The 25063-nt window shown below is 38.0% G+C and overlaps 2 protein-coding genes across 2 annotated transcripts; one reads left to right on the top strand and one right to left on the bottom strand.

The window, feature by feature from the left end:
* Positions 1-3883: 3883 nt before the first annotated feature.
* Positions 3884-6589, bottom strand: GPR15 (G protein-coupled receptor 15). The gene is given in 2 exon segments (XM_006181078.2): positions 3884-5677; positions 5679-6589. Coding segments are annotated over 2 exon segments (1089 nt in total). The 5' UTR covers positions 5877-6589; the 3' UTR covers positions 3884-4786.
* Positions 6590-13066: 6477 nt separating this feature from the next.
* CLDND1 (claudin domain containing 1) lies at positions 13067-20491 on the top strand. The gene is given in 6 exon segments (XM_032490103.1): positions 13067-13170; positions 14574-14883; positions 17010-17120; positions 18448-18585; positions 18720-18808; positions 18810-20491. Coding segments are annotated over 5 exon segments (762 nt in total). The 5' UTR covers positions 13067-13170; positions 14574-14591; the 3' UTR covers positions 18942-20491.
* Positions 20492-25063: the final 4572 nt, after the last annotated feature.

Raw genomic sequence — 25063 nt, 5'->3', positions numbered from 1 at the left:
GTTTAAATGGGCCCCTTGCCTAAATTAATTACAATTTAACCTAACCAGATGTGGCCAACTTAAAAAAAGTTCCACTGTAATTTTAAAGTGCCTTTGGATCTTAGCTATTTGGTACTCATACACATAAACTAAGAATTTTTTAGTTTAATAATGTCTGCCAACCAATACTTCCCTCCACATTTAGATTTAAAAAATGGACGTTTCATGTGAGTTTATATTTCATGATGATTTGATTTGTAAGAATTTTCACTTCATTAACAGTTTGACACATTGGACACTTAAGACACATTGGACACTTAAAATAGGTTGTACGTTTGTTGTAATGCTGTAGGTTAATCTTAGGGATGCAATTCCCACTTATCAAGCCCATTTAGGAAATGTAGCTCTATTGAGGAAATGACAAGGATAACAAAAGACAAGAGTAACTCATCCCAGTGGGATTTTTACACTGGCAATTTAAAATCTTGTCTCTGGAACCATTTTTCCCTATACACTTTTACGTAAAGTCTAGTCATAATTGCTTACCTGTAGAATTGATAAAAACAAAAAATGTTGACTCAAAGAAAAGAACTTAAAATAGTAACAGGCATTTGCAAGAGACAATCCAATGCACACCAACCTCTGTGGAAGGCAAAATCCAGCAACCATTTACGAATATTCTGGTGGTTAGAATGATCCTCCTCCCTTTTCTCCGGATGGCACTTCTCTCTCTTAGGAGACTGGAGGCATCATCTTGCTAGCAGGCTGCACCAGTGCTCCTTTAGAACTAAGTTTGCAATTCTTTTAACATTGCTTGACTTTTGTGAATGAGCCCTGCAGGAAAACTGAGGCTCATCGTTCCCTGTGGTGTGCACATTTGACAAGTCATTTCTCACTTCTGAGATCACTCGGGGGAATAGAGAATGATTTGAGGAGTCAAGATGAATCAGAGGAAGATTTCTTTTACTCAGCTTCCCATCATACTGTGCATTTCTGCATCTATTTAAAAATTAACTTGTAACCCCTAGTAATAGTCCTCTCTTAGTCACGCACATAGCTTCCTTTAAGACTGTTGTTCTTACCTAGTGTTAATCTCACTCAGAGGTGATTTTGACTTGTTAGAGTGATGATATGTGGGACTCCAAGGAATATCAGGTTAGTTTTAATCTTTCGATAAGGCCCAAATGGAGTAAATGTGTGTTTGTGACTGTGTGTGCCTTGAATATATCTATTTTAAAATTAATTATGTTATCTGACAACTTTTCACCTAGACTTTAATGGAGAACTTTTCTGTGGTAAATTCAAGAAAAATTTATTGAAAAATTCTTGGGAGATTACTATCTTTTTATATTTATCCTTAAAGTCCTGGCAGTAGCTTTGAACTGCTGAAACAAACAACAAGCAATGTTAGTCTGCAATGATCTCCTTCTTCCTTTGCTCTTACTATGTTTTATTTTTCTAATTTTGGATGTAACTGGCAAGGCATGACTGTGTTAGGGTGTCAGATTAATTTTCTAAAATTTGTGGCAATATGTGTTGATTCATTCTCTAATGACATTAAATTTCCACAAAGTAACTCTCAGGGTAGTTTATTGGAGATAATAAAAATCTTTAAAAGTTATAAATATAGATTTATATTTCTACTTATGCTGGTATCTACATATGTGTAAAAATAGAATTTGTTCATATTTAAAATGCAGAAATATTATGGTTTAAAATAAGCAAAATGAGCATGACTAGGACACTGTGCTATATACCAGAAACTGACGCATTGTAACTGACTGTACTTCAATTAAAAAATTAAAAAATAAATAAAATAAACAAGATGAGACCTAATCAAATAATTTATTAAAGAACTTTTAATGCTATTATATTGTAAATTAAATTTCATACCAGAGGAACCCATGCATGACATAGTAACATTAACAACTTACTCACATTTAAAATTTTTTCTATCAGAGTTATGCTGTTTTCTATCAGAGTTATGCTATCTGTAAAATTTTGCCTGTTTTTCCTTCCATTATTGATATATTATGAATATAAAATATGCTAAGATATTCTTAAGGCACACAATTAGCGTATATATTTAAAGTATTAAAAAGTACAGCAATATATTCTTTCTTTGATGTTATTTTAAACATGCCCAGCAGAAACTAGAGGGATGAAAAAGAAGTAAGAGGGATTCTTAGTATTTGTTAAATAAGAGCAATTAAGCGTCATTTGATAGTCATTGGAAATTTTTATATAACGTTCAATAATTAACGATAGAAACCAAATTGTTTTATATAACTTTTTACTCAATATTTAAAAAAAAACTTGTACTTAAATTTGTCAGTCTTACAATGTCCTTGAGAATTCTATAGCCATAGATATTACCAATGACATCTAGGTATGAAAGATTAACATAGCTTGTTTAATGTCCTAGCATTAAGGGTGAAGCTAAACCAAATAACCAAGATTTTCTCATTTCCTAACAGATATCTTAGTTAATTGACCAGGCTATTTTTTAAAGGTAGTATTTCTCAAAGGCAATGACTTCGTGATTAGTTATAGTGCTTTTATTGGTTTGTTTTTAAAAAGTGAATGTCTTCTTTCTGTATTTTGATTTTATTTACCCTTTGAAGATCTATTTAATTGTTTTGAATTCACTTTTGAAATTTTTCCAAGAAATTTTATTTTCAATGACTTCTACAGTCTTTTTTTCCTATATCTATGATAATATATTAAAAGGCTGTTAGAATATCAGTATTAAGTGAATATGTTAATAGAAATTAATACAGTATAGAAGAATACTTATATGAGGAAATCATATTTTTATTTAACAAAAATTTAAGACAAATGAACAAACTAACCAATTTATAAAACCAAAAACTTCTAAATAGACTGTAACATAAGATACCCAATATTTGAAATTTCTCCTAATATGAAAGATATATAGGATGAATTTGAATTACCTAGTGTCTGAAAAGATTCTCAGCTTTCTATGATTTTTTTTTTTTTTTTTTAGTTTAAGTATAGTCAGTTACAATGTGTCAATTTCTGGGGCACAGCACAATGTCCCAGTCATGCATATATACATATATTCATTTTCCTATTCTTTTTCATTAAAGATTATTATAAAATATTAAATAATTCCCTGTACTATAGAGGATAAATTTACTTTTTATCTATTTTTATATATGGTGGTTAACCTTTGCAAATATCAAACTGACAAATTTATCCCTTCCCACCTGCTTTCCAATGGAAGAGGAGAAAATATTTGCAAATGATGCAACTGACAAAGATTTCCAGAATATATAGACAGCTTATACAACTTAATAACAAAAAAACCTAAACAGCCCAATCCAAAAATGGACAGAAGACCTAAACAAGTAATTCTCCAATGAAGACATACAAATGGCCAATAGGCACATGAAAAAATGCTCAATATTGCTAATTTCCCTGATTTTTAAACTCAATATTTAGAAGTAAAGCAGTAATTCATCTGAGTCAACAGTGAGGGTAACAACATAACCCACTTTATCTTGAATCAGAAGAGGTTTACTATAGTAGGATTTGCTGCTGCAAAGCCCTTTGTGGTTGCTGCTAATTACATTTTTCACTTCAAATTCTTTAAAAGGGATATAAGTACAAAATGACTCAATAAATATTTATCAGGTGAGGGAATTCCGGAAGGTCTCTGGGCTTGGAAAAATGTATATAAGATACCAGTAACATCTTTATTATGGATTTTTCACTTCAGCTGAATACAAAGATTCCTGTCTTCCTATGTTATTGGATCACATCTTGAAATTACATACACCAAGCAAATGATGCTATAGAGAATGTGTAGCACTAATGTTTTAATTAAAATACAAAATGATCATCTGCACGAGGGTGTAGTTAAGCATTTGATGACTTCTAATTATAGTGGTAGTAATGTTTTTATTTGATAACTAGATAACTGGGTGATTAAAAACATGTAATTAAAGAAAAGTCATATCCTAATTTATAAAGGCAATGAAAACAAAGACCACAGCCAAACCCCAATTGAAAAGTAGTTACTACACAATTATAATGAGATACATTTTTACCATACAAGTATATCTTATAAATCAAATCTTGTCCTTATGCTTTCTCATTAAAATACTGAAGACTGAGTGGTAAAGTAAGTCCCGTATCATACACATAGTACAAAATGATTTAACCCCCATGAGTTTTTTGCCAGCCCAACATCATTGTGAGTGGTATAGGGTGAAGACAGTGTTGGAAGATGTTATAGAATCAGCATACAAAGTTCTAAAGATTAAGGCCAGAACTCCACTTCATTACTCAGGAGCAATGAATTGCTGAGCATAGGCATATTATATTTTTTACTACCTGTGTGATCACCACATTGCTCACCAGATGTAAGTGGGCAGAATCCTTTAAATGTCGTCCACTTTGAAGCCGAATGTGAAGGATGGTGTAGCTCAAGGTACTGTGGTTCCTGAGATAGGAAAAGGCCGCAGTGTAGGTTGACAACCATGAAGAAAGAACTGGTCCAAGCCAGAGCCTTTACCTCCGAGTTCAAGGACATACAAGAGTTGTATTTTGCCTGGTGAACTTGACTGAAAGGGGTCAAATAAGGCCACTCAGCTGAAAAAAAACCAGTGCATGGCCTATATATATCCACAGACACAGGGACTTTCTAGTCTTCCCTGTAAAGATTAACTCTTTCTTGTTTTTATGAAGCAATATGAATACTATGAGCAATACTCCTTTCTTTGTCGCTGACACAAATGCACTTTCCAATCCACCAAAGGAACTTGAAATGTAACTGTCCCTTTTAGAGGGACACAGACCTCTTCCTCCTTCTGGCAAAATCTTCTGCCTGAATGAAGTTGGAGAGAGCCTTGGTGAGGTCTGATGTCTCGGTGCTGCTCCCAAAGTCGTAGTTCTTCAGGCAAGGACACAAGCAGTGCACAATGGCCCGGCGGATGTAGCTGTCAAATATATAGTAAATGACAGGATTGACACAGCTGTTGGCAAATGCCAAGGGCCCAGTCACCTCCATGCCCTGCTGGAGAAAAGCTGAGGAAAAGGAGAGTTCTTGTTGCAACCCGGAGACAATGGCCAGGAGCTTGAAAGTATTAAAGGGTAGCCAGGAGCAGACAAAGGCTGCCACCACAATAAAGATGATCTTGATGGACTTCCTCAGCTTTTTGTTATGCTTTCCCGACTGCTGGTAATGAACACACAGCTTCTTTGTGATGCAACAGTAGCAGGTCACAATGCTCACCAGAGGGGCAAAGAATGTAAAAATCAAGGCCACCAGGGCCCAAGCCAGTTTAATTGAAGTGGCCCTCTTCTCTGCACAGTATGGCTTACCATCAATCAGGGTAAGCTCCCTGGACAGAAGAGTAGGTAACCCCAGGAGGCAGGAGATAAACCAGACGCTGGCACAGACTCCATATGCACAGTCTCTCCTTCTGAACTTCCTGGATGTGGCTGGACACACGATGGCCAGGTAGCGGTCCACACTCATGCAGGTGAGCAAGAAAACATTGCAGTGCATGTTGACTGAGATCATGTAGGAGCTGCCTTTGCACAGGAAAGAGCCTGTCCTCCACAGTCCTAAAGATGCTTCTTTATCCACCCAGAGAGGCAAAGTGACGAGGAAGATGAAGTCAGAGGCAGCCAGGTTGATGATAAAGATGTCGATGAGCCTTCGGCTGCCCCTGTTTGAAATGCAGCGCGCTCATGAGGATGAGGTTCCCCAACGCTCCAATCAGGAACACAGCTGCGTAAAAGATAGGAAGGAAGACTGATGTATAAGTAACATGAGAGTAGGTCTCCTTGATATCTGGATCTGGGCTTGTGGCATAGAAATAATCTGGATAAGCCAAGGTGGCTTCTGGGGCCATCACTGGGTCCATCAGGTGGCAAACCTGTTAAGTTTCCTTACCTAGGAAGGTTTTGTATAAATTTTAGAAATCTCAAGACAGCTTCTTTTATACGGTGCCTGCACCACCCCCTTCCTTAAAAGACCTTGGAACCATCATAAAAACAGAGATTAAAAAATGCAGTTTCTACCAATCCTCAGAAAGGGCCCACAAGGAACACCACCCTGATTGTTTTTGGGTGATTGTGGTTATGGTTTTCTTCATTTGCATTTGCCCAGGAAACTGAGGTGCTTTTTGACTTCTTTTTTTAAGATGTACAATTTGTTTCTTTAAATCCAGAAATTAGGAAGTGAATTAATTTTTCTTTTCCTTACCTACTTTAAAGACATTGTTTTTCTGACATTAAGAGTCCTTCTGATCTAGCCTCCTGTTTCACCTGCAGGATATGGTTTACTTTTAGGATTTTCAGGTGGTGATATGGACGATACCCTTTATTTACATCATGGTGAAATGTGAAGAAAATAGTCTTTCATCACATAAAGAATTGAATTTTTCCCCAATCATACCAGTCCGCATCTACTGGCAAACATAATGATTCCAGTTAGGGTATTAGGTACTCCCCATTTATTTGACTCTTTCAGTTCATGCATAATTGATCTTGTCTCATTCAATAAGTTGTTAAAAATTCCCGAAAGGCTGGAGCCATGTCTTGTGCCTTTATTATTATTTGAAAAATTTCCAGTACAATTAACACAGCATCTTGCACGTAATAGGTGCTTTGGAAACATTAATTTTTTGAGCTGATTAGGAAAACTCTCATTTTTGTGATCCAGTATAACTTAGCAAGGATGAATTCATTGGGGGTTAACTGCAGGCATTGTTGTTATTTATGGAGCTTACAGACACAGGTTTAAAAATCACAAACTGCTATTTTTTTGTGCTTATCTGTTATTATAATTCAACCAATGAAATTTAGTTTAGTTAGTTTTGTTTTGTTAGCATTAACATCCTTGAGTAGGAGATTTTCTCCCTACTAATCCTCGAATAACTATCCTTTATCAGACTCTGGAATTCCTCTGACTTTCTCTTCTTTACACCTCACCTTGACAGAAGTGATTTTGTTAGCTTTCGAGCTATGACTTTTCCATAAGGGCCTCCACACATCCGTGAACTTCACTCTTGGAACTATTGACTTGGCAACAGACAGACTTTTATTAAGTGACATTACAATGGAGTTGCCAGTATAGGCACTAGAAAGGGAAGATTTTGGGTTCATCCAAAACACTTAAGAAACTGGCTAACATTGAAAGGATCCTATCATATTTTCCCCCTCGTCTGTTCCCATTTATTTAGGAAGACCATAGTAAAAGACGACAAATTCTGCAACTGACTCCTTTTATCCTTTTATTTCAATTCCTCCTGGCCAAGGTGGCTCAAGGCTCATGTACACTTTCCTGTCTTTCTCTTTCCTGCCATCCCATTTCATCACCAAAATTAGTTTCAGGCTGATACTACTATTGTATAGATGAAAGTATAATTGTTAAACATTTGAAGTCCTTTCTACTGAATTTTTATTTCTTCCATAATTCATGTGTTAAAAAGAACGATACTGCCTGCTGTACTCCCTCCTTCTCCCTTCTTCCTGAGGTGCTCTGTCGTCACCTCAGTCTCAGGCATGTGAGTCTAGGTCAGGGAAGGATTAGGCTCTCCTGATCTGGGGCAGCCTCTGGAAGTTGCTTGGGAATTGACTTACGGGCCTGGGCCTGCCTTCTTTTGGGTCCTTAGCTGCTCTGTGTTGTTTCTGGAAGGAGTAGGGGAGGGCACATCCTTCACTAAATATAGGCTGCAGAGGAGATCAACTAATTAACTTTTTGACATTTCTGAAATAGAAATCATTCCCACTAGGGTAAGCCTTAAATATTTAATAGAATAATTCATTTTGTCAAATAGTTTGAAACAGGACAACATTTACTTGAAAAGGATTGCTAGAGTAAACATAGAATATTTAAATATTTAAATGCTGTATCTATATATGTGTGTATATTAAAGAAACAATTATATATATTTAAACTTTACTTATTTGTAATTGTATTTTACTCATATTATTAGAATTTTGCATTCTGCAACTAGAAGTTCTCCTGTTTTTTTTGAAAGATAAGGTTGATTCTGGGCCTAAGATACTAAAAAAATTTTTAGATATGTCTCAAGAATTCCACATAAAAAGTACTATAAAATGGAAAAGAGTTCATGCTCATACTCTGGAGGAAAACATCTGGCTGTACATTTATTCTGAAGACCTTAAATTTTCTTTCAGCATTCCAAAGTTGTTGGCCTGCTAATGTAAACTGTCTCAAATGAATCTGACTTTCTCAGTAAACTCTGAAGCAGCTGTGGACAAAATTATTTGCTTTATCACATATAGTCACTTTAGACTATGGTAATTAGTGATCAAATGCTACAATATGAGAATACCCATCAATATCTTGGGACCTAATTTGGAAAATAAATTGTGCTAAAATAAAGGAACAAATAGCATAGCTCTGGTCTTTTAATAACTCAGAGTGCAAAGCTATTATAAGACAGAACCCACAATAAAAGCTGACTAGATAAAGTAGGGGAGGTAATAGTTCTAAATAAGCTTGGAGCAGCAATCATTTTTAACTTTGAATGCTCCTTGAAATAAACATGAGGAAGCTAACAGTAAAATGACCAACCACATACAGACTGAAACTCAAAAACAACACTGGATACAATAAGCATACGAAAAGGCAGTATGAACAGGGTGATGACCAAAAAAATAAAAAGAGTAAGCTGTAAATATCAGTAACTTAATTACAGCACATGTCACCTCTTCTGAATTGTCTTTCCAGAAAAAAACAAACAAAAAACCCAACAAAAAACCACTTAAATTTCTTCCTTCATCCCTGGCAGAGATAATTGCTTTCACTTTGTGTTCTCCAAGAACTTTTACAATACTGCTTATAAAGTACTTATTACCTCATTTCACCTGCTTAGTTGTTCTGGTGTCTGATCTCCTGACTGATCATGAGCAACTTGAAGGCAGAGACCATCTGTTATCTTTCCATGGGCCTCCAGCTTATTGTAGTTACCCAGCCGAAGTCTTTTTGGGTCTCATAAAGCCATTGTTTTGAACCTGGATGCCAAATCACTTTACCCACCTTAGAGTCACCTGGGGTGCCCATCAAACTGGAGCTTTCTGAACCTGGTCCCAGATCTACTGAATCAGAGTCCTTAGGAGTGGAGCCTAGTACTTTACATTTAACAAGTATTCAAAGTGATTTGTACACACACTAAAGTTTAGAATCACTGTTCTAATATATAATCCTAACTAACCTTATACATTATGCTTTGTTATTATTTTGGCTAATTTTTTTAAGTTTAAAAATCACCTCTAAATTTGAACTTCTTAGAAGTCTTCTGGACTAGCTTGCACAAAACTTTAGGAATTAATTTAGACATCTGAACCCTCCCTAATTTTGCGTTCCCAATTCCTGAGATATGTTCAGAATCGGCTCAGATGTTGACCATGGGGAGAGAGTAAGATTTTGTCCACCAATGCTTCTGTTCAGGTGAATCTAGCTGTCTAGTCACATAGCCATCGCTGCGACTTGCAGCCTCTGCTTCACGGGTAGACTGAAGGTTTTGTGTGAATATAGCCACCTCAACTGGCATTGTGATATATTACTTCTGTTTCTTCCCCATCAACCACTCTGGCCCTGTATTAGATAGGATTCATTAGATTAAGTAGCATATAGCACAACAGAAAGAAATCTCTGTTCACATATGCTCCACTGATATGCCCCAGAATTAATGGCAAAGATCGTGAAGCAAACTATTTGGTTTTCATAAATCTTATCAATCAGACAGAGTGATTATATGTTTGTTAGAAACACTCTCTTGTCCATTTCTTACTTGAGTATCATAAAATATATAACCATTTAAATAGTCCAGTTTAAGAAATCTGTTTACACTCTAAAGTTGATGGGTTTTTTTGTTCTGAGAGTTACTTGAAGAGTCTAGTGCAATATAATGTAATATATATTGCCAAATTATGTGGCATCTATTTGCCATTATCAGGGTCCTCCCCCACTTCATTATACTTACCTTGGTACCCCATACATACACAGCGGTGATGTTACTATTCTAGGCACATATACTTCAGGCTTTTTCATAATTGTTGATTTAATCAGGATTTAAGTTTGTATAGCAAAAATTGTGTTTCTTTATATTGGTGTCCCTGGTATCCTGCATAGTGTTTGGCATACAATAGGTGGTCAATAAATGTTTGTAGATTTGGACTGAATTATGCTTGAATTTTGAGTCATTTCTAGTGAATAGGGAGTTTCCCAAACTTCTTGGACAGCTTCCACTTTCTATGATTACTGTTTATCGTTAAAATAGCAAAGGTCTGTGTTGCTGTATCTTTTCTAATCAGAATGCATACAGCCTTCCTCCTTTTCCTTTGTCCATCTGCATTTCCCACTATCTCTGCCTTCTTAAATATTGCCTAGGCTGGAGGTGTAGGCCACTTAACTCCCCAGTGAAAGTTTAATGCTGTGCATCTATGAAAACCACATTTTGGAGCTACATTGTTCTTATCTCAGCAGAATTATAAATCATGAAATTTTAGAGCTTCAAGTGACATAATTGATAACCAATACAACCATTTTACTAATGAGGACACCCAGAAAGAGGTCATTTACCAAAGATTCACACTGATGATTTTAACATAAGTACAATTTAAATTTAAACTTCTCATCTACATATGGTCATTCTGTCCTACAGAAGCATGGTCTACTATAGTTTGCTGCTCTGTGTCGCATGAACTCTGTGCCGAATTACTAAAATGAAAGAGCCATTTTAGATGCACTTTTCTATTTGCCTTGTCCTTGATTAATTTTGCTGTTACTCTATAGTGAATTGGTACAAAGAAATTGGTGCCTTTTTTTGGAAGATAGTTGTTAATTGGAACCCAGAACTTGCATATATTTCTATTTTCTTCCATTCTGATTCCAAAATTCATAAGGAAAATAACCAGGATAAAATTATATGAGAAAAATACAACGTAGATACATCTTGCCTTAACATAATTTTTAATTCTGAAGAAAAGTACAATTAAAAATAATATTTAAACATATTAGGGAATTTGGTATTGAAGGGGATTCTTGCATAGTTGTTTTGTAAGCACATAATATAAAAAATTATAATATCTGCATGTCTAGATTTTTGGTTGTTGGGTTTATTTAAAGTGTAGTGTAATTATAACATCTTCTTGCAGAAACTAGGACCATCTTTAAACAAATTAAGCCAGAGGTCTAGTTCAACTTTGCTTTTAAATCTAAATTTCATAATCTGAACCTGTTGTGCTAAATCATCTTTAACATTTGTGAAAAATGTCAGGCCGGCTACTATTTCCCAAACAGCATAGTAAGAAATGGAAACAGAAATTGAAATCCATTAATTTATTAAGGATTTATTTTGCCTATCCACACAATGAAGAAACATTAATAGAAGATAGAAACACCCAAAATGTAGAGATAAATCAGATATGGTTGTGTGCTTGGTGGTACTGGGTGTGACGAGGTGGTTCAAATTCTCTGTGCTGAGTGGGCAGGATGGTTACAACCTCAAATACACAGACACTTCCAGGTCCATACTAAACTGCTGATTGAAGTGTGTCTTGTTTTTTTGTAGGCATTCTGCAGACTTGATGGATGAAAGCATCATCCTCCTTTGCCGGTCTCCTCAGAAATATCCACCTTCTGAATCCTGAAGACTTATGTATGAGCCCAACCTCGGAAATCTCTTGAGCAGAGCTCAGCAAAGATGCCTGAAATCTGGTCCTGGCATGTCTTTCCAAGTCATTTGGCAGTTAGTCCAGAGGTTCAAAAACGTCCTGAAGTGATCAGGGACCCCTTTATAAATGGTTTATTTCCAGCCTACAGGGGAATTGAGAACTTTAAAAAAGCATTTATACCAACCCTATTCAAAGTTTATAGGTGTTGAACAAATGTTTGCAAATAATAATAATTTAATGATTGTCTACTATGCCCCAGACCCTGTGCTGGGTATTTTATATGTATTTTCTCATTTAATCCTCACAATAATCACATGGGATAGGTGCTACCGTCAACATCGTATTTTGGAGAAAAGAAAACTGAGACTTAAAAAGGTTAAGTAAATTGTCTAATGTCACAAAGCTAGTCAGCCCACTCAAATATTCAAGCTTGAAGTCAGTTTTTGCCTAGGCTCAGTTCCCTTCTCTGTGACTGAGGTGGTGTCTTTCTCTTCCTTTTCCAAACTTCTCTTTAACCTGGGTTTATTTACCATGAGACTTCACTGGAGAAAGAGTTCCATTTCACTGGAGATAGAGGTAGGGGATGTCTAATGAAGATCAATGGATGAAAACTTCCTGGTGAATAAATGCACTGAGAAGCCCTGACAGCTCTGAGGCTGTCCATGACCTTATCTGCTTAGGCAATGTTCTCCAAAATTCTCTTTTTTATACCACATAAACAACTTTTTATTCACGTTTTTTGACATATCAGGGACCCTCAGTATTAACTTAATATTCTTCTTTAACTAACTGTAATTTATTTTAAAAGTAAGCTTTACTATAATAAATAGATGACAAATATCACTTGCCATAAAGAGAAGGCAGCCACAAACATAAATTATATAAAACCCAAAGAACGTCACTACATTCTAGTTGGATACCGTCTGTCAGGCCTACATCCTTCTTAGTCTAAACTTAAGCAATACAATCAGAAAGACTATCTGCTGCAATGGGAGTGAGGCTGTGGGAGAGAAAATAATGGGTTAATATTTTAAAAGTCTAATCTCTTTGCTCTTCGCAAGTAGGGTGGTGGTAGGAGAAGCACAGGACTGGAAAACCTGAGTTATAACAGGCACAATCAGTGACCAGCGGTAACCGTAAAGAGGTCGCCTTACTCGGTGGACCTTCGTCCCTTCCTTAGTAAAATGTAAGAAGCCATCAGCCCAGACCTCCCTTTTGCGCACCGGCTGTCCTTCGGGAGAGCCGAACTACATCTCCCACAATGCACCGCGCGTGGCGCCGGGAATGCCGTCCGCCGCCTCTCGCAGCTTTTCCTCTGTGGCTCCTACAACTCCCAGAAGCCCCCACGGCCCTGGGGCCAGGCCCGGCCCGGGGTGGAGGCGGAGGCGGAGGCGCGGGAGTTATGGAGGGGGCGGGCTCTGCAGGGAAGTGCGTCAGAGGAGGCGCGGGGAGAGTAGGGTGCAGTGGTTTGAGCTTGAGGGTGAAGCTGGCGGAGCAGGAGGATGGGCGGTGAGTGAGCGGGACCGGCGTTGCTGGGCTGGGGTCGCGTTAGCCGTTCAACGCTTCCAGCCGTTTGAAGAGGGGCTCCCTCCCCTGGCGCGGCCGGGGCTGTGCGGGTTTTGAGCGGGGGGCTGAGGCGGGGCTTTTCCTTCGGCCGGGTAGTCTGGGGAGGGGCCTGGTCTGGTACCTGGGGCCCCCGGCTGGGACCGCGCAGGGCTGCCCCGCCCCAGCCCCGGCTTTTCTCGACCTCCCCCGGCCCCGAGGTGCGCCCCGCGAGGTGACAGCATCGGGCGTCCGGCCTGGGCAAACCGCCGCTCCCGGTGCCCCAGACCTTTTAAGGTCATTTGAGAGCACCAGGATGAAAAGGGATTAAAAAGAATAAAAATACAAACCCAACTTCTGGAGTTATCGTTAATTATTGTAATTGCCTTGATCTCTCCTGAGTCACTTGCCATTTTCCAAACTCAGCAACCCCAGTTTGCGAGCCTGTTTTCGTGCTCCTTTTGTAAGGTGTTTGGTGCGGTCATAGTATATACTTGCAGTGTTTGACTCAGCTTGATCTGCCTTGAGTCATTTTATTGCGGCCATTTACTACTGCCATTGAGCCTGTCGACGCCTTTAGAGTGTTCGTATTTTGCCCCTTTCAGAATTTTCTTTCCGGCTGGGAAGGGATCGTTTAGTCTGCAGATGAGGAGATTCAAAAGTGTAAGGAATGGAGAGAGTAGATAGGAGTGAAGACTTTGGCAGCGTAAAGGAGCTTGGCTTAGCTTTAATGGATTAGGGGCAGATTGGTATCTGGCATTATTCTATGTTATTATTCTCTTTGCTCTTCGTACGTCCGCAACAACCTTTCTCTCTGGGTTAACAAACATTTTCAACTGTCTTCTAAATAGCTCCTGACTCTTAACCTTGTTTTAGAAGGTTTCCCCTATTCAGAGGAAAACTGGGAGGGGCCGATTTCCCCTGCTTCCTTTTCCTATGCCTTTTCCACACTCAGACCCAGAACACAATGCTTGGTAGCTTGTATAAAAATTCAATCTGTAATTAAAAATTTATGCAAGGTACATTGCTGACTCTGGGCATGTCTATTGTTTGTATCTGTAATGTGTATGTCCATTTCAGTGTTGTCTGTTTTAGTGTGCAGGTGATAGACTAGAGAACAAGACCTCTGTCTCCGTAGCATCCTGGGTATGTGAGCATTCAATAAGTACTTTCATGATAATGAGTTTTGTTTTGAACTTAAGCACATGCTTACTTCTTTTTTAAAAATATATGTTCATTAATGATTATACATTATTTTAAAGATCCATGGGATGGGGAATAGGATAAAGAGTGATTTTGAGATAATTGCTTTCAAAATCTGTATTTGTCCTTGAAGTCTAACTTTTCTTCTTTCTTCAACTTTTAAACAGAGCAGTCTGAATGCCAGAATGGATAACCGTTTTGCTACAGCATTTGTAATTGCTTGTGTGCTTAGCCTCATTTCTACCATCTACATGGCAGCCTCAATTGGCACAGACTTCTGGTATGAATATCGAAGTCCAGTTCAAGAAAATTCCAGTGATTTGAACAAAAGCATCTGGACCGACTTTGCTAGTGATGAGGCAGATGAGAAGACTTACAATGATGCACTTTTCCGATATAATGGCACGGTGGGATTGTGGAGACGGTGTATCACTATACCCCAGAACACATACTGGTATAGCCCACCGGAAAGGACAGGTATTTCTCTTAACTTTGTCTCTTTTACCTACTCAAGTAATAGAGAAAGTAATGTGATGATGGCCCAAATAAATCTTACGTGTCTCTTCTTTCCCTACCACCTTCTCTCCCCACTTTCCGTGAATTGCCATAATACTCGCTAGTATCAGTTGGATAAGTAACTGTCCTTGGGAAAACCATTGCACTTATTTACAAATCTTTGTTCTTATTTACCCACTTATCTTTTTCTTAATCTCAGATATGTCATGAGGAAGTAATTGGAAAAGAACTTTGGCAGATTTTAAATACTTGGTAACAGGTAAAAGGAGTGGTATCCAAAATGAAGTTAACACATGAATTGGTAGTCTTTTTATGTTTGGCTGTGTTTTAGTAAATATTATCATTTGCCCTCTAATCTTAGAGGATATAATTTGACCAACTCTGTATTTAAATTGCTTATTTGAGACTGTTTTACAACAATCTTGATAGGAGTTTATAGGTTAAAAATGTGCATTACTGAAGTAAAAAAAAAATCTAAAAAATTGTCTCTCAGGTTTATTCTGTAAGCTTAACTGTAAGCTTCCCTAACAGTTAAAATTTTTGATTTCCAGTTATTAAGATGGAAGCTTTAGAGCTCTTTGTAAGAAACAACTTGATAATTTATTTCCATTTACAACTACTTCTGTTGGCCTCTTGGTGGGAAGCACTGTATTCAAATCATAGCACAACAGGCTTGAGTTGCCATACATCAGAAGGATGGTAGTTGTGATTTCATACGGAAAAAAGAAAGTATTTTGGAAAGAGGTGAAAGTTGGTTAAAATTTATTAAAATGTTTAATGCTATTTATGAGAGCATAGGCGCAATTGGTATTTGAATTGTAGCAATCACTCGTTTAGTCAACAAACATTTTTTACATGCCTTCGTGATCCAGGTTCTAGGAGTCTGGAGTACATTAGGGAAAAAAACCCAAAATCCCTGCTTCTGTGGAGCTAACATTCTAATAAAGACTAACGGGCAATAAACAGAATAAATAATTATAACAGTGTAAACAGAATAAATAATTATATAGTAGAAGATGACATGTGCTTTGAAAAATACAAGAAGATAAAGGGGACTTGGAAATATGTAGGAAAGGGGATGTTAGTAGGTGTGAATTACACGATTTGTTAGTATAGGCAGGATAGGCTTCAACAAGAAGACACCACTTGAGTAAAAGACTTGATACAGGTGAAGGAGTTGGCCATGCAGGTAATTGTGGCGGCAGGGAGAATCATGTAGGTTGGAAGGGATGACTACTGCAAAGTCCTCGTGGTGGAAGCATGCCTGAAATATTCCAGAACCAGCAAGGAAGGCAGTGGGCTGAGAAGGGAAGGAGATGAGAGAGTTGGATATGCTGCCAGAGACATATTCACAGAGTGGGAGTTGGACAGATCATGTAGGATTCTCTAGGCATGACAAGGAATTTGGTTTTCACTCTGAATGTGGTGGAGCCATGGGGGGGCCTTTGAGCAGAAGTAAGATAATTAGGCCACCCAGGTGGATGTGTTGAAAACAGGTAGTTGGTAAAAGTGGAAGCCAGGAGATAGTCAGGAGGCTACTGTGTCAATTCAGGTGGTGGTTGTGAGTGGTGATTGTGACTCAGACCAGGGCGGTAGTACTCAGCAGTGCTTGAATTCTAGATATATTTTGAAGGTAGAGCCTCTAGGATTTCCTAGTGGAAGGCATATGGGCAAGAAGGACTCTAAAGTTTCTGGGCTGAGGAACTAGAAGGATGGAAGTGTCATTACCTGAGATGGGGAACATGGCTGAGGGAGTCCGTTTCGGGGAGATCATCAAAGTTTCTGTTTATTTCAGTCTTTGGCCCCTCCTTTTTCTTCCTAGTCTTCTTACATATCTAGTCTCATTTATTTTACTACTCATAATGTTTTTCTTCCTTCTTGTGTCCATGTCTTAAGCCTACTGCTGAGGTCCACTGGTCCATTGGGCATTGGTGAATCCTGTGTATCACGTGGGGCCATAGAGGTTGCTGTCTCCCTGAGAACATTTTTCCATACCACTTTCTATTTCAGAGGGCAATTAGTGAAAGAGATTTTTGTTAAATGTTTATAATTAAAACAACAAGCAATCATTGTTATTCTTGTTCCAGAGTCATTTGATATGGTCACAAAATGTATGAGTTTCACGCTAAATGAGCAGTTCATGGAGAAATTTGTTGATCCTGGAAACCACAATAGTGGGATTGATCTGCTTCGGACCTGTGAGTACTTTGAACTCAGCAGGACTATTTGGAGGAAAAAAGAAAATAACTGCATTTGCCTTTTGTTAAACTCTGTTTTTGGAACAAGATGAGTTAGTTCAGTGTGTCAACTTGAAATAAGGTCTCTAGCATTATCCCAATAAACTCTGTTCTGTTGATAACATATTTTAGACATTAGATACATAACAAATCACAAATACGAAGTTGAGCAGCTAATACATTGGATGACAGAATCCAGACCCTCTATAAGATGTTATTAATGGGCCCATTTAAGGGGGAAATTTAATAGAGATAAGTAATAAATTTCTGTATTTGAGTTAAACACTTAATTTATCTGAGTTCAGATAGGGATATGTGAAAACAGTTGACTGCAAGCTTTATGAGTCACCTAAGTGTTAGGAGCATTCTATTCCTTGATGGTCAGGCTGCCTAGGAAATACTGTCTTCAGATTTGAACCTAGTTTCTAGGCTGTGGGGAGTTACAGGAGCTTGCCCTACAAGAATGACCATGTCATGAAAGGTAACATTGATTAAGTGGCAGGTATTCAACTTTGCATTATGAATACATAGAAAGAATTTTATTACTAACAGAGCTTGAAGGGAAGTTAGAGAAAAGACTTTTATCTGGTTTCAGAAAGTAAAACTAGCACTAAAAGGTAAAAGTTGGTTTAGAGTTGATACTACTACACTCCTCTAATTAAAATAATCTGAAAATGTAATGGGATGCTTTGTAAAGTCATCAGCTTTTTTCCCATGTTGTTGAGGGAATTTATAATAATTAAAACTATGACTTACTGAGTGTCTGGTGCATACTAGATCCTCTGCTTTATGCTTTATGTATATTCTTTTGACAGGTCTTTTATAATCACTATTCATTTACTTGTTATTCCTACCTTGAGATCCTGTAAGGACTTAGACTTGTTTGTATGTAGAACCAGAATGCTCTGCTTCAAATCTGGTTCTACCACTTACTGTGTTACCTTGTACAAGTTATTTATACCTCTTGTTTCAGTTTCCACATTTATAAAATGGAGATAATAGTACTAGTACCTACTTCATGGGGATGTTGGGAGGATTAATACACAAAGCATGTGTAGAACACTGCCTGATACATAGTAGGTCCTCAGTAGCAGTTAACTGTTAGTGTCCTTTTACTTTTATCAGGACAAAGTTGGCATAGTTTTGAACAGTATGCTTTAGGAAAAAACCTAATTGCTAAAGTACTCCTCACTTTTTGAGAAAAGCTCTAATTAGAATATGAAAGAAATTGCCATTGTGGAAAAGCTGAAATCATGATAACATTTCTTTTTTCTCTGTCTTTTAAAAGATCTTTGGCGTTGCCAGTTTCTTTTACCTTTTGTTAGTCTAGGTTTGATGTGCTTTGGGGCTTTGATTGGACTTTGTGCTTGTATCTGCCGAAGCTTGTATCCCACCATTGCCACAGGCATTCTCCATCTCCTTGCAGGTGGGTCTTGTCATCATACTTTTATCTTCTTCCTGCCTCCTTAGGGATCACATATTACTGCCCTGTCATGTTGCCTGGAAAGCTCTTACCATGCTCTTATCTTGCTATGTTTTGTTTTCTAAATTTCCTCCAAGGTCTGTGTACACTGGGCTCAGTGAGTTGTTACGTTGCTGGAATCGAACTACTCCACCAGAAGCTAGAGCTGCCTGAGAATGTGTCCGGCTGAATTTGGATGGTCCTTCTGCCTGGCTTGCGTCTCAGCTCCCTTACAGTTCATGGCTTCTGCTCTCTTCATCTGGGCTGCTCATACCAACCGGAAAGAGTACACCTTAATGAAGGCATATCGTGTGGCCTGAGTGGGAAGCTGCCTGCTTTAGCATTGCCATTTTTATGATTTTTGATATTAATGTTTTCCCCTTATCTGCCCCTAATTGTTTTTAATTTAACTTTTTTTTTTGTGGGTATACCATTTTATCCTGAAAATCCGTTTTATTTATTCATACAGATGGTTGTTCCTTAATACCACTGAAATTTATATGGGAACCTGAGGGATTCCATCTTTCAGGCAAACTAATCTAGGTTCAAAATCCAGACAGAAAAAAATGAATAGACACTTGGCACAGATTTGGGAAAGAAAATTGGTAGTGGAAGAGTGACCCAAAGTGAGTTCTGCTGATGTCTGTTGACTTTTCAGTAAAGTAACTGTATCTGTTCAACTGGAAACTCTTAAGATTCTTTGAGACCCCTATAAATTGTCAAAACTTATATTCATTTTGCTACTGTGGATAGCCAGTCAACCAGAGGTATTGGTGTATTTTCAAGGACTTAGACTATCTGAAATAGGGAAATTACCTAAGATCTTTTTCCCTAAATATTGGCATATAGCTTCATCTGAGGTGAAATATGGCAGTTGTTTATCTACACTGTGTCTGTTTACAATAAAGGAAGTGTTTACATGGAATTTTAACTTTGTAATTGCAAGAATTCCAATTCAGCCAGACACTTTTTTTTTTTTTTTAACTCTCCTTAATATGTCAATAGGATTTTCAGTATCACCAACCATTTTGGATTTTTGTTCCTTCCCTCTTCACACACCAGGCTTATTAAAAGAGTGCTTTGTTTTTAACATTACATTAGGGTCACAGAGTAAAATTCTCCAACTGCTATCTATTTATTTCAGCTAAGTACCATAAAGAAAGTTCAACCATAATGACCCTGTGGAGCTAGGAAAACTACCACAAGACCTAAAGCTTTGGCTGGTCACCGACTTCCAAGTATGGTCTTTATTTCTTGTGGTGAAATGATGTGCCTTTCCTTGCCTAATCCCTTCCTGGTGTGTATCAACATTATTTAATGTCTTCTAATTCAGTCATTTTTTTTATAAATATGTCTATAAACATTGAACTTAAAAAATCTTATTTATTTATTCCATTACTGTAGTACTTGACAGATTTTAAAAAAAAATGTAACTTAGTAATTTCTTACAATATCCTAAATCTGTCTTTTTTAAAAAATAAAATAAAAAATGAGAAGAGACTCAGAATTGTGTATAGTGTCTGAGTTGATTAAATCTCAGTACCCTAGGATAAGGATAGTACAGGATTCTGAATGAGGATTTCTGTGATTTTCTGTGGAAAATTCATTGTTGATCTACAGGCCTACCTTTATGTCCAGTGTTTTGATCTGTGTTTTACCTTCCAGAAAATGTGGGATCTCCTTGCCCCCATTAGAAAATAAGAGACTATCTCTTACGTTTCAGAGTTTTAAAACATGTTTTGAAAGTAGTTTTGTGATCATTCTGTATCATACTTAGTGTGCCTATTTTTTCATAAAGTCATTTAATGACTGTGGGTGATTATGTTCTATATTAAAGAAATGATCGAGTCAGTTTCTGACTTACAACAAAGCCAGTTTTACTCTGTAGCCAATTATTGCCTGTGAAATGGCTGGTTACTCAGTTTCCTACCTCTTCCTAGTTCTTAAAGTTTTATTGCCTCTCAGCACTTTCTGTGGAAGGTAGAGAAGCTAAGTGATCAAGCACAGCATACTTTTGGGAATGGGATTTTTAAGTGATTGACCAACATGACATTTTTGGATTCAGAAGTTATTTATTTTAAACAATGTCCCTGCCTCTTGTTACCCCAAAGTTATCTGTGACTGTCCCTGTGACACCCGTCTGATGTGCACTGAGGAAGCCCAGTCAGAATCCAACTTCTGAGCCTCACCAGTAGCATCCTTAAATATGAAGAGCTAGCACCATAAACCCTGGTGCTGAATATGTGTTGTAGTTTAAGCGTATTTCAGAGTAGCTGAAGTCATTCTCTCCTGCAAAGACTTCTCTTTGGAATGACATAGGGCTACATTATACCATTTGTTGTTTTATATTACAGTTATCAGCTGTCTAATGATTCTAATCAGGTAGAACCATATGAAATTACTGCTATCTGATCATTTTTGATTAAACTAATACATAAAACCAGTGGCAATAACATCCTGTTAATCTCTTTACACTAAGTTTTTGAAAGCAACCTCCAAAGTAAAAAAATAATTTTCAGATTTTTCACAACATGAATTTTATGACAACTTAAGAAATGTGTTTTAAGATCTTAATTTTATGGTTCCTAATCTCATTACATGATGTGAGTAAATATTTTCTACATCCTTTTCAGCAAAAACTCATTTCAGAATTTCTTAGAGATAGCCATCAACACAGTAAAAGTTGATATAACAAAAAAGGCAGAATTTATTTGTTCAATTAGTTTTGTGTGCCTACTATCTAGGTCATGATACACTAGGGTCTCAAGAATTTAGTAATTTCATAGTAACATGTTAAAAGTTCTGCCTGGTCTAAATATTCATGTGTGTATGGGATGGCGGGGAGGACAGAGTTGACAAGTCATAGGTGAACTGATTTAGTGACTCTGGTGAGAAGGAGGTGACCATACAACAGATCAATTTAGGTTTAATTGTTTTTCCATTTCAGAGACATCACCAAATTATAGCCTGGTACTGTAAAAACATAACATAGATTCAGTCATCTTCAATTGACGATAAAACAGTGTGAGGACATTTTAAAATGCAACCCTCATGCAAGCTTTTCACCAGAGATGAAAACAACCTTGTTGAATTAACCTGATTTTGCCAGTTGCAACACTTCGAAAAGTTTCCCAGCAGCTAAAGGAGTAGGTAATGGATACAGTTCTAAAAATGCAAATTGTTATTTTGTAAGCTCCATGCAGCTCTGTCCTGACACAAATGGGTGAAATTGCTTGTCCTCCTTTCTGCTCATAAGAGAATAATGATTCATACCTTGAAAAGAGAGGAATAAAACAAGGAAACACATCTATGTATAGGAATTCTTTTTCTTTCGCTCATCAGGTGTTCCAACACACTATTGTAATGAGATATGTTTTTCCCTTGGATCAAATTATGTGCCAGTGTCCTGTAAGTTCATTATGTGAAAATTCTAAATTGCAAAAAGAGTAAATTAGAAGAGTTACTTGCTCTCTAGAAGTTCCCGTCATTTAAATCCTCTTCAGTGCTAAAATTTCTATTAGCAAAATTAATAGATTATTTGACATATTAAAGTTTACAAACTTGTATAAAGCAAGATCCAACTTATATTACTTTCTACTTTTGCAAAGTTTTAAAAAATGAGATAAGGAGAGAGGTAATTCTCTTTCTGTTTTGTCTTCACCTTTTAAAATATTTGACTTAGTGGTAATGCATCCCCTTTCATCTTCTGACTCAGGATGTGAACTTCTCACCTTTCCTATAGCCTTTCAGCCCCTCCCAGTCTTCTAGCCTCTTATTGTTTTTCTCTGCTCAGCTTGTATTGTCACTGGTATGTTGACAAGCAGCTTCAAGTCATGCTCTCCCATGGCACCTTCCTTCACAGTCCTTAGCCTTATCATCACAGCAAAACTGTGCCATCCAGTTTTCTTAGTCTCAGGCTCAAGATATCAAGGAGGGCTGCTCAAACTAATAAGCTGATTCTGTTTAAAAAATTGCTTTGACTTTGGCTTCTTGATAGTTAACCACCTCTGACTGTTGATTTATTACTTTGCCACACACATAGTTTTTAAATGTCTGTAAAAGTTAGTATTCTTCCTCCTCAACTTCCATGGAAGGTGTTTATGTTCTTTTTAAGGAAGGCCTATTGGAATGAACTCTTCCAGTTTCTCCAACACTTACATTCTTCTCACTACAAAAGAAAAAATGTATTAACTGGTCAGAGAGATTGCTGGGAGCATGGCCCCCACAAAAAAAACAACAAAGTGTACAGTGGTTAAGTATTCAGTCAGGAGACAGAATACTAGTTTTGTAATCCTGGGTCTGTCACTTCGCCCTTCCAAGTCCCACTTTTCCCATCTGTGAGATGCTATGAGCATCACACCTGCCTCACAGAGCTGTCCATGAGGATTGTGTAAATTGCTCAGCATGAGGTAACCACTCAAAAATGCTTATGACTGGCTGCATTAAGAGTGGATGAGGTTACCCACCATGACCTGGCCAGCCCACGGGGTGGTTCTCAGCCTAGGCTGCACATTGGAGTTGTCTGGAGAACTTTAGAAAATGCTAGAGATTCTGATTTAGTTGGTCTGGGGTGTGGCCAGGTCACTATGATTTTTTTTAAACCTTTCCAAGTGATTCCAGTGGGTAGCTATGTTTGAAAACTATATTTTGAAAGCAACATTCGAAAGCAAGAAATAGAATTCTTTCTCTTCTCAGCAGATTGTTAGAAAGACAGTGGGCTCAGCCTTTGTCAGTTGTGATGCCACATGTACGATTTAACTCAATCACTTAGGCTTTTTGATTTTTTGCACGTTTCATATGAAGTGCTTGTACTAGAAAATGTTTAAAGTTTTTTGTTATTATGTTACCTTGGTTAGAAGAACTCCTATGTGTTTTTCCAATCAAAGCTTAATATTTTCTTTAGCAAAATTTTTCCTGACCATCTGTCCTGGGTTAGTTCTCCCTTATATGTTTACAGAAGGCTGAAGTGCCTGAATGTGGGAGGCAGTAAAGTCCAAGTGTGAGAGTGATTCTATTTGTCATTGCTTCATTTAAACTGCATGGATCTGTTCTTCCCATACCTCAATAAAATCTAAGGTAGGTTTTGGGGTTACTTAATAATTAATGAAGTAGTTCTTTTTGACAGCGATATGAAAAACTTCAGTCCAGTCTGATAATCACACTCCAGACCAGTTAGTGAAATATTAAAACTAAAACATTATTCAAAGTTAAAACTCCTTTCTCTCTTAGCTTAGTCTTGCCTCTGGCAGCTTCTCTCTGTCCTCACTTAGTCCTACATGGACAGTGACTCCTCTATGGTCAAACCTGAGGAAGAGACGAACAAGTACAGTGTTCTGTGGCTGCCCCAGCTGTCCTCTGACCTTGGGGCTATAGCAGTCCCACGCACGTTGCTGCACTTTCTCTTTTAAGGGACACTGCAGGGAGTTTCTCAGAGACCCTCCCTCTGCAGACCTCAGATTGCAATTCTTTTAACACATGAAATCAAGATCTCTCCTCCAGCTGTCTGCTTACCACTCGCCACCGCCCCCATCCCCGGATGCCTGGGTTCCTGGCAGGCTTGTTCCTCTCTGTTGGGGTCAGAGTGCTCTCAGGTGGTCCAGGTTCTGTGTTACCAGGACCCCAGGTCAGCTCCTTCTGTGGGGAAGACATTAGTCCCTGAGACACAAGAACGGCTAATGGGTACCTGGATGGAGGGAATGCAGGTCTCTCCCAATTTGACCTGGGGTCTTGTGGTTTCACTGCTTCAGCCCTCTCTAGCCAGCTAGCCAAGCTCTTACAGCTTTAGATTTTTCAAGGGTGAGTCAGATATTCTTCCCTAGGTTTCTCAGACTCCAAGAGCACATGTCTAGCTCTGGGGTAAAGCCCTTCTGAAGTGACTAAGAGATGTCATCTCCTTGGTGCTCATTGCTTGCCTCTACAAGAATGCTTGTCAAGATAAATTTCAGCCTTACATCTTTTCTTGTGACAATGTAAAATTGTCACCTGAGCGTTCTTGGGGGATGCGTTCTTAAGGGAGTCACACTCCTAGCTCAGCTGACGTAACACCGAGAAGATAACTTGTTTCAGGGCTCTCCTCCCTCCTCTGCAGCCTGGTGTCCTCAGGCTACCCCTGGCCTTCCCGGAACCATGTTTGGGGCATAATTTGGCATTGGTGTGTGAGAGTCATGGCTTTCTAGATTTGTACCTCATTTCTCTGGGCTGTTTCCTGCTGGTAAAGTAGCATTTGAATTGACTGATGCTACTGAGATAATGAGTCACACTGTCCTGTAAATTATTTCCATTTTGACACCTGGACTTTCAAGATTTTAATCCTAATTTTTTGCATCTAATTCTTCTCTCTTCCTTCATGCCGTTCTTTGTTTCTTAATATGTTTTTTGAGCACCCTAGCTGGTGCCAGACATTGCAGTAGGCCCTGGGGATGCAGCCTGCACCCCTACTTTC

Source organism: Camelus ferus, chromosome 1, assembly GCF_009834535.1.
Source record: "Camelus ferus isolate YT-003-E chromosome 1, BCGSAC_Cfer_1.0, whole genome shotgun sequence".
Taxonomy (NCBI): Eukaryota; Metazoa; Chordata; class Mammalia; order Artiodactyla; family Camelidae; genus Camelus; species Camelus ferus.
Note: the sequence above shows the minus strand (reverse complement) of the source record. Positions and strands in the feature narration are given on the sequence as shown.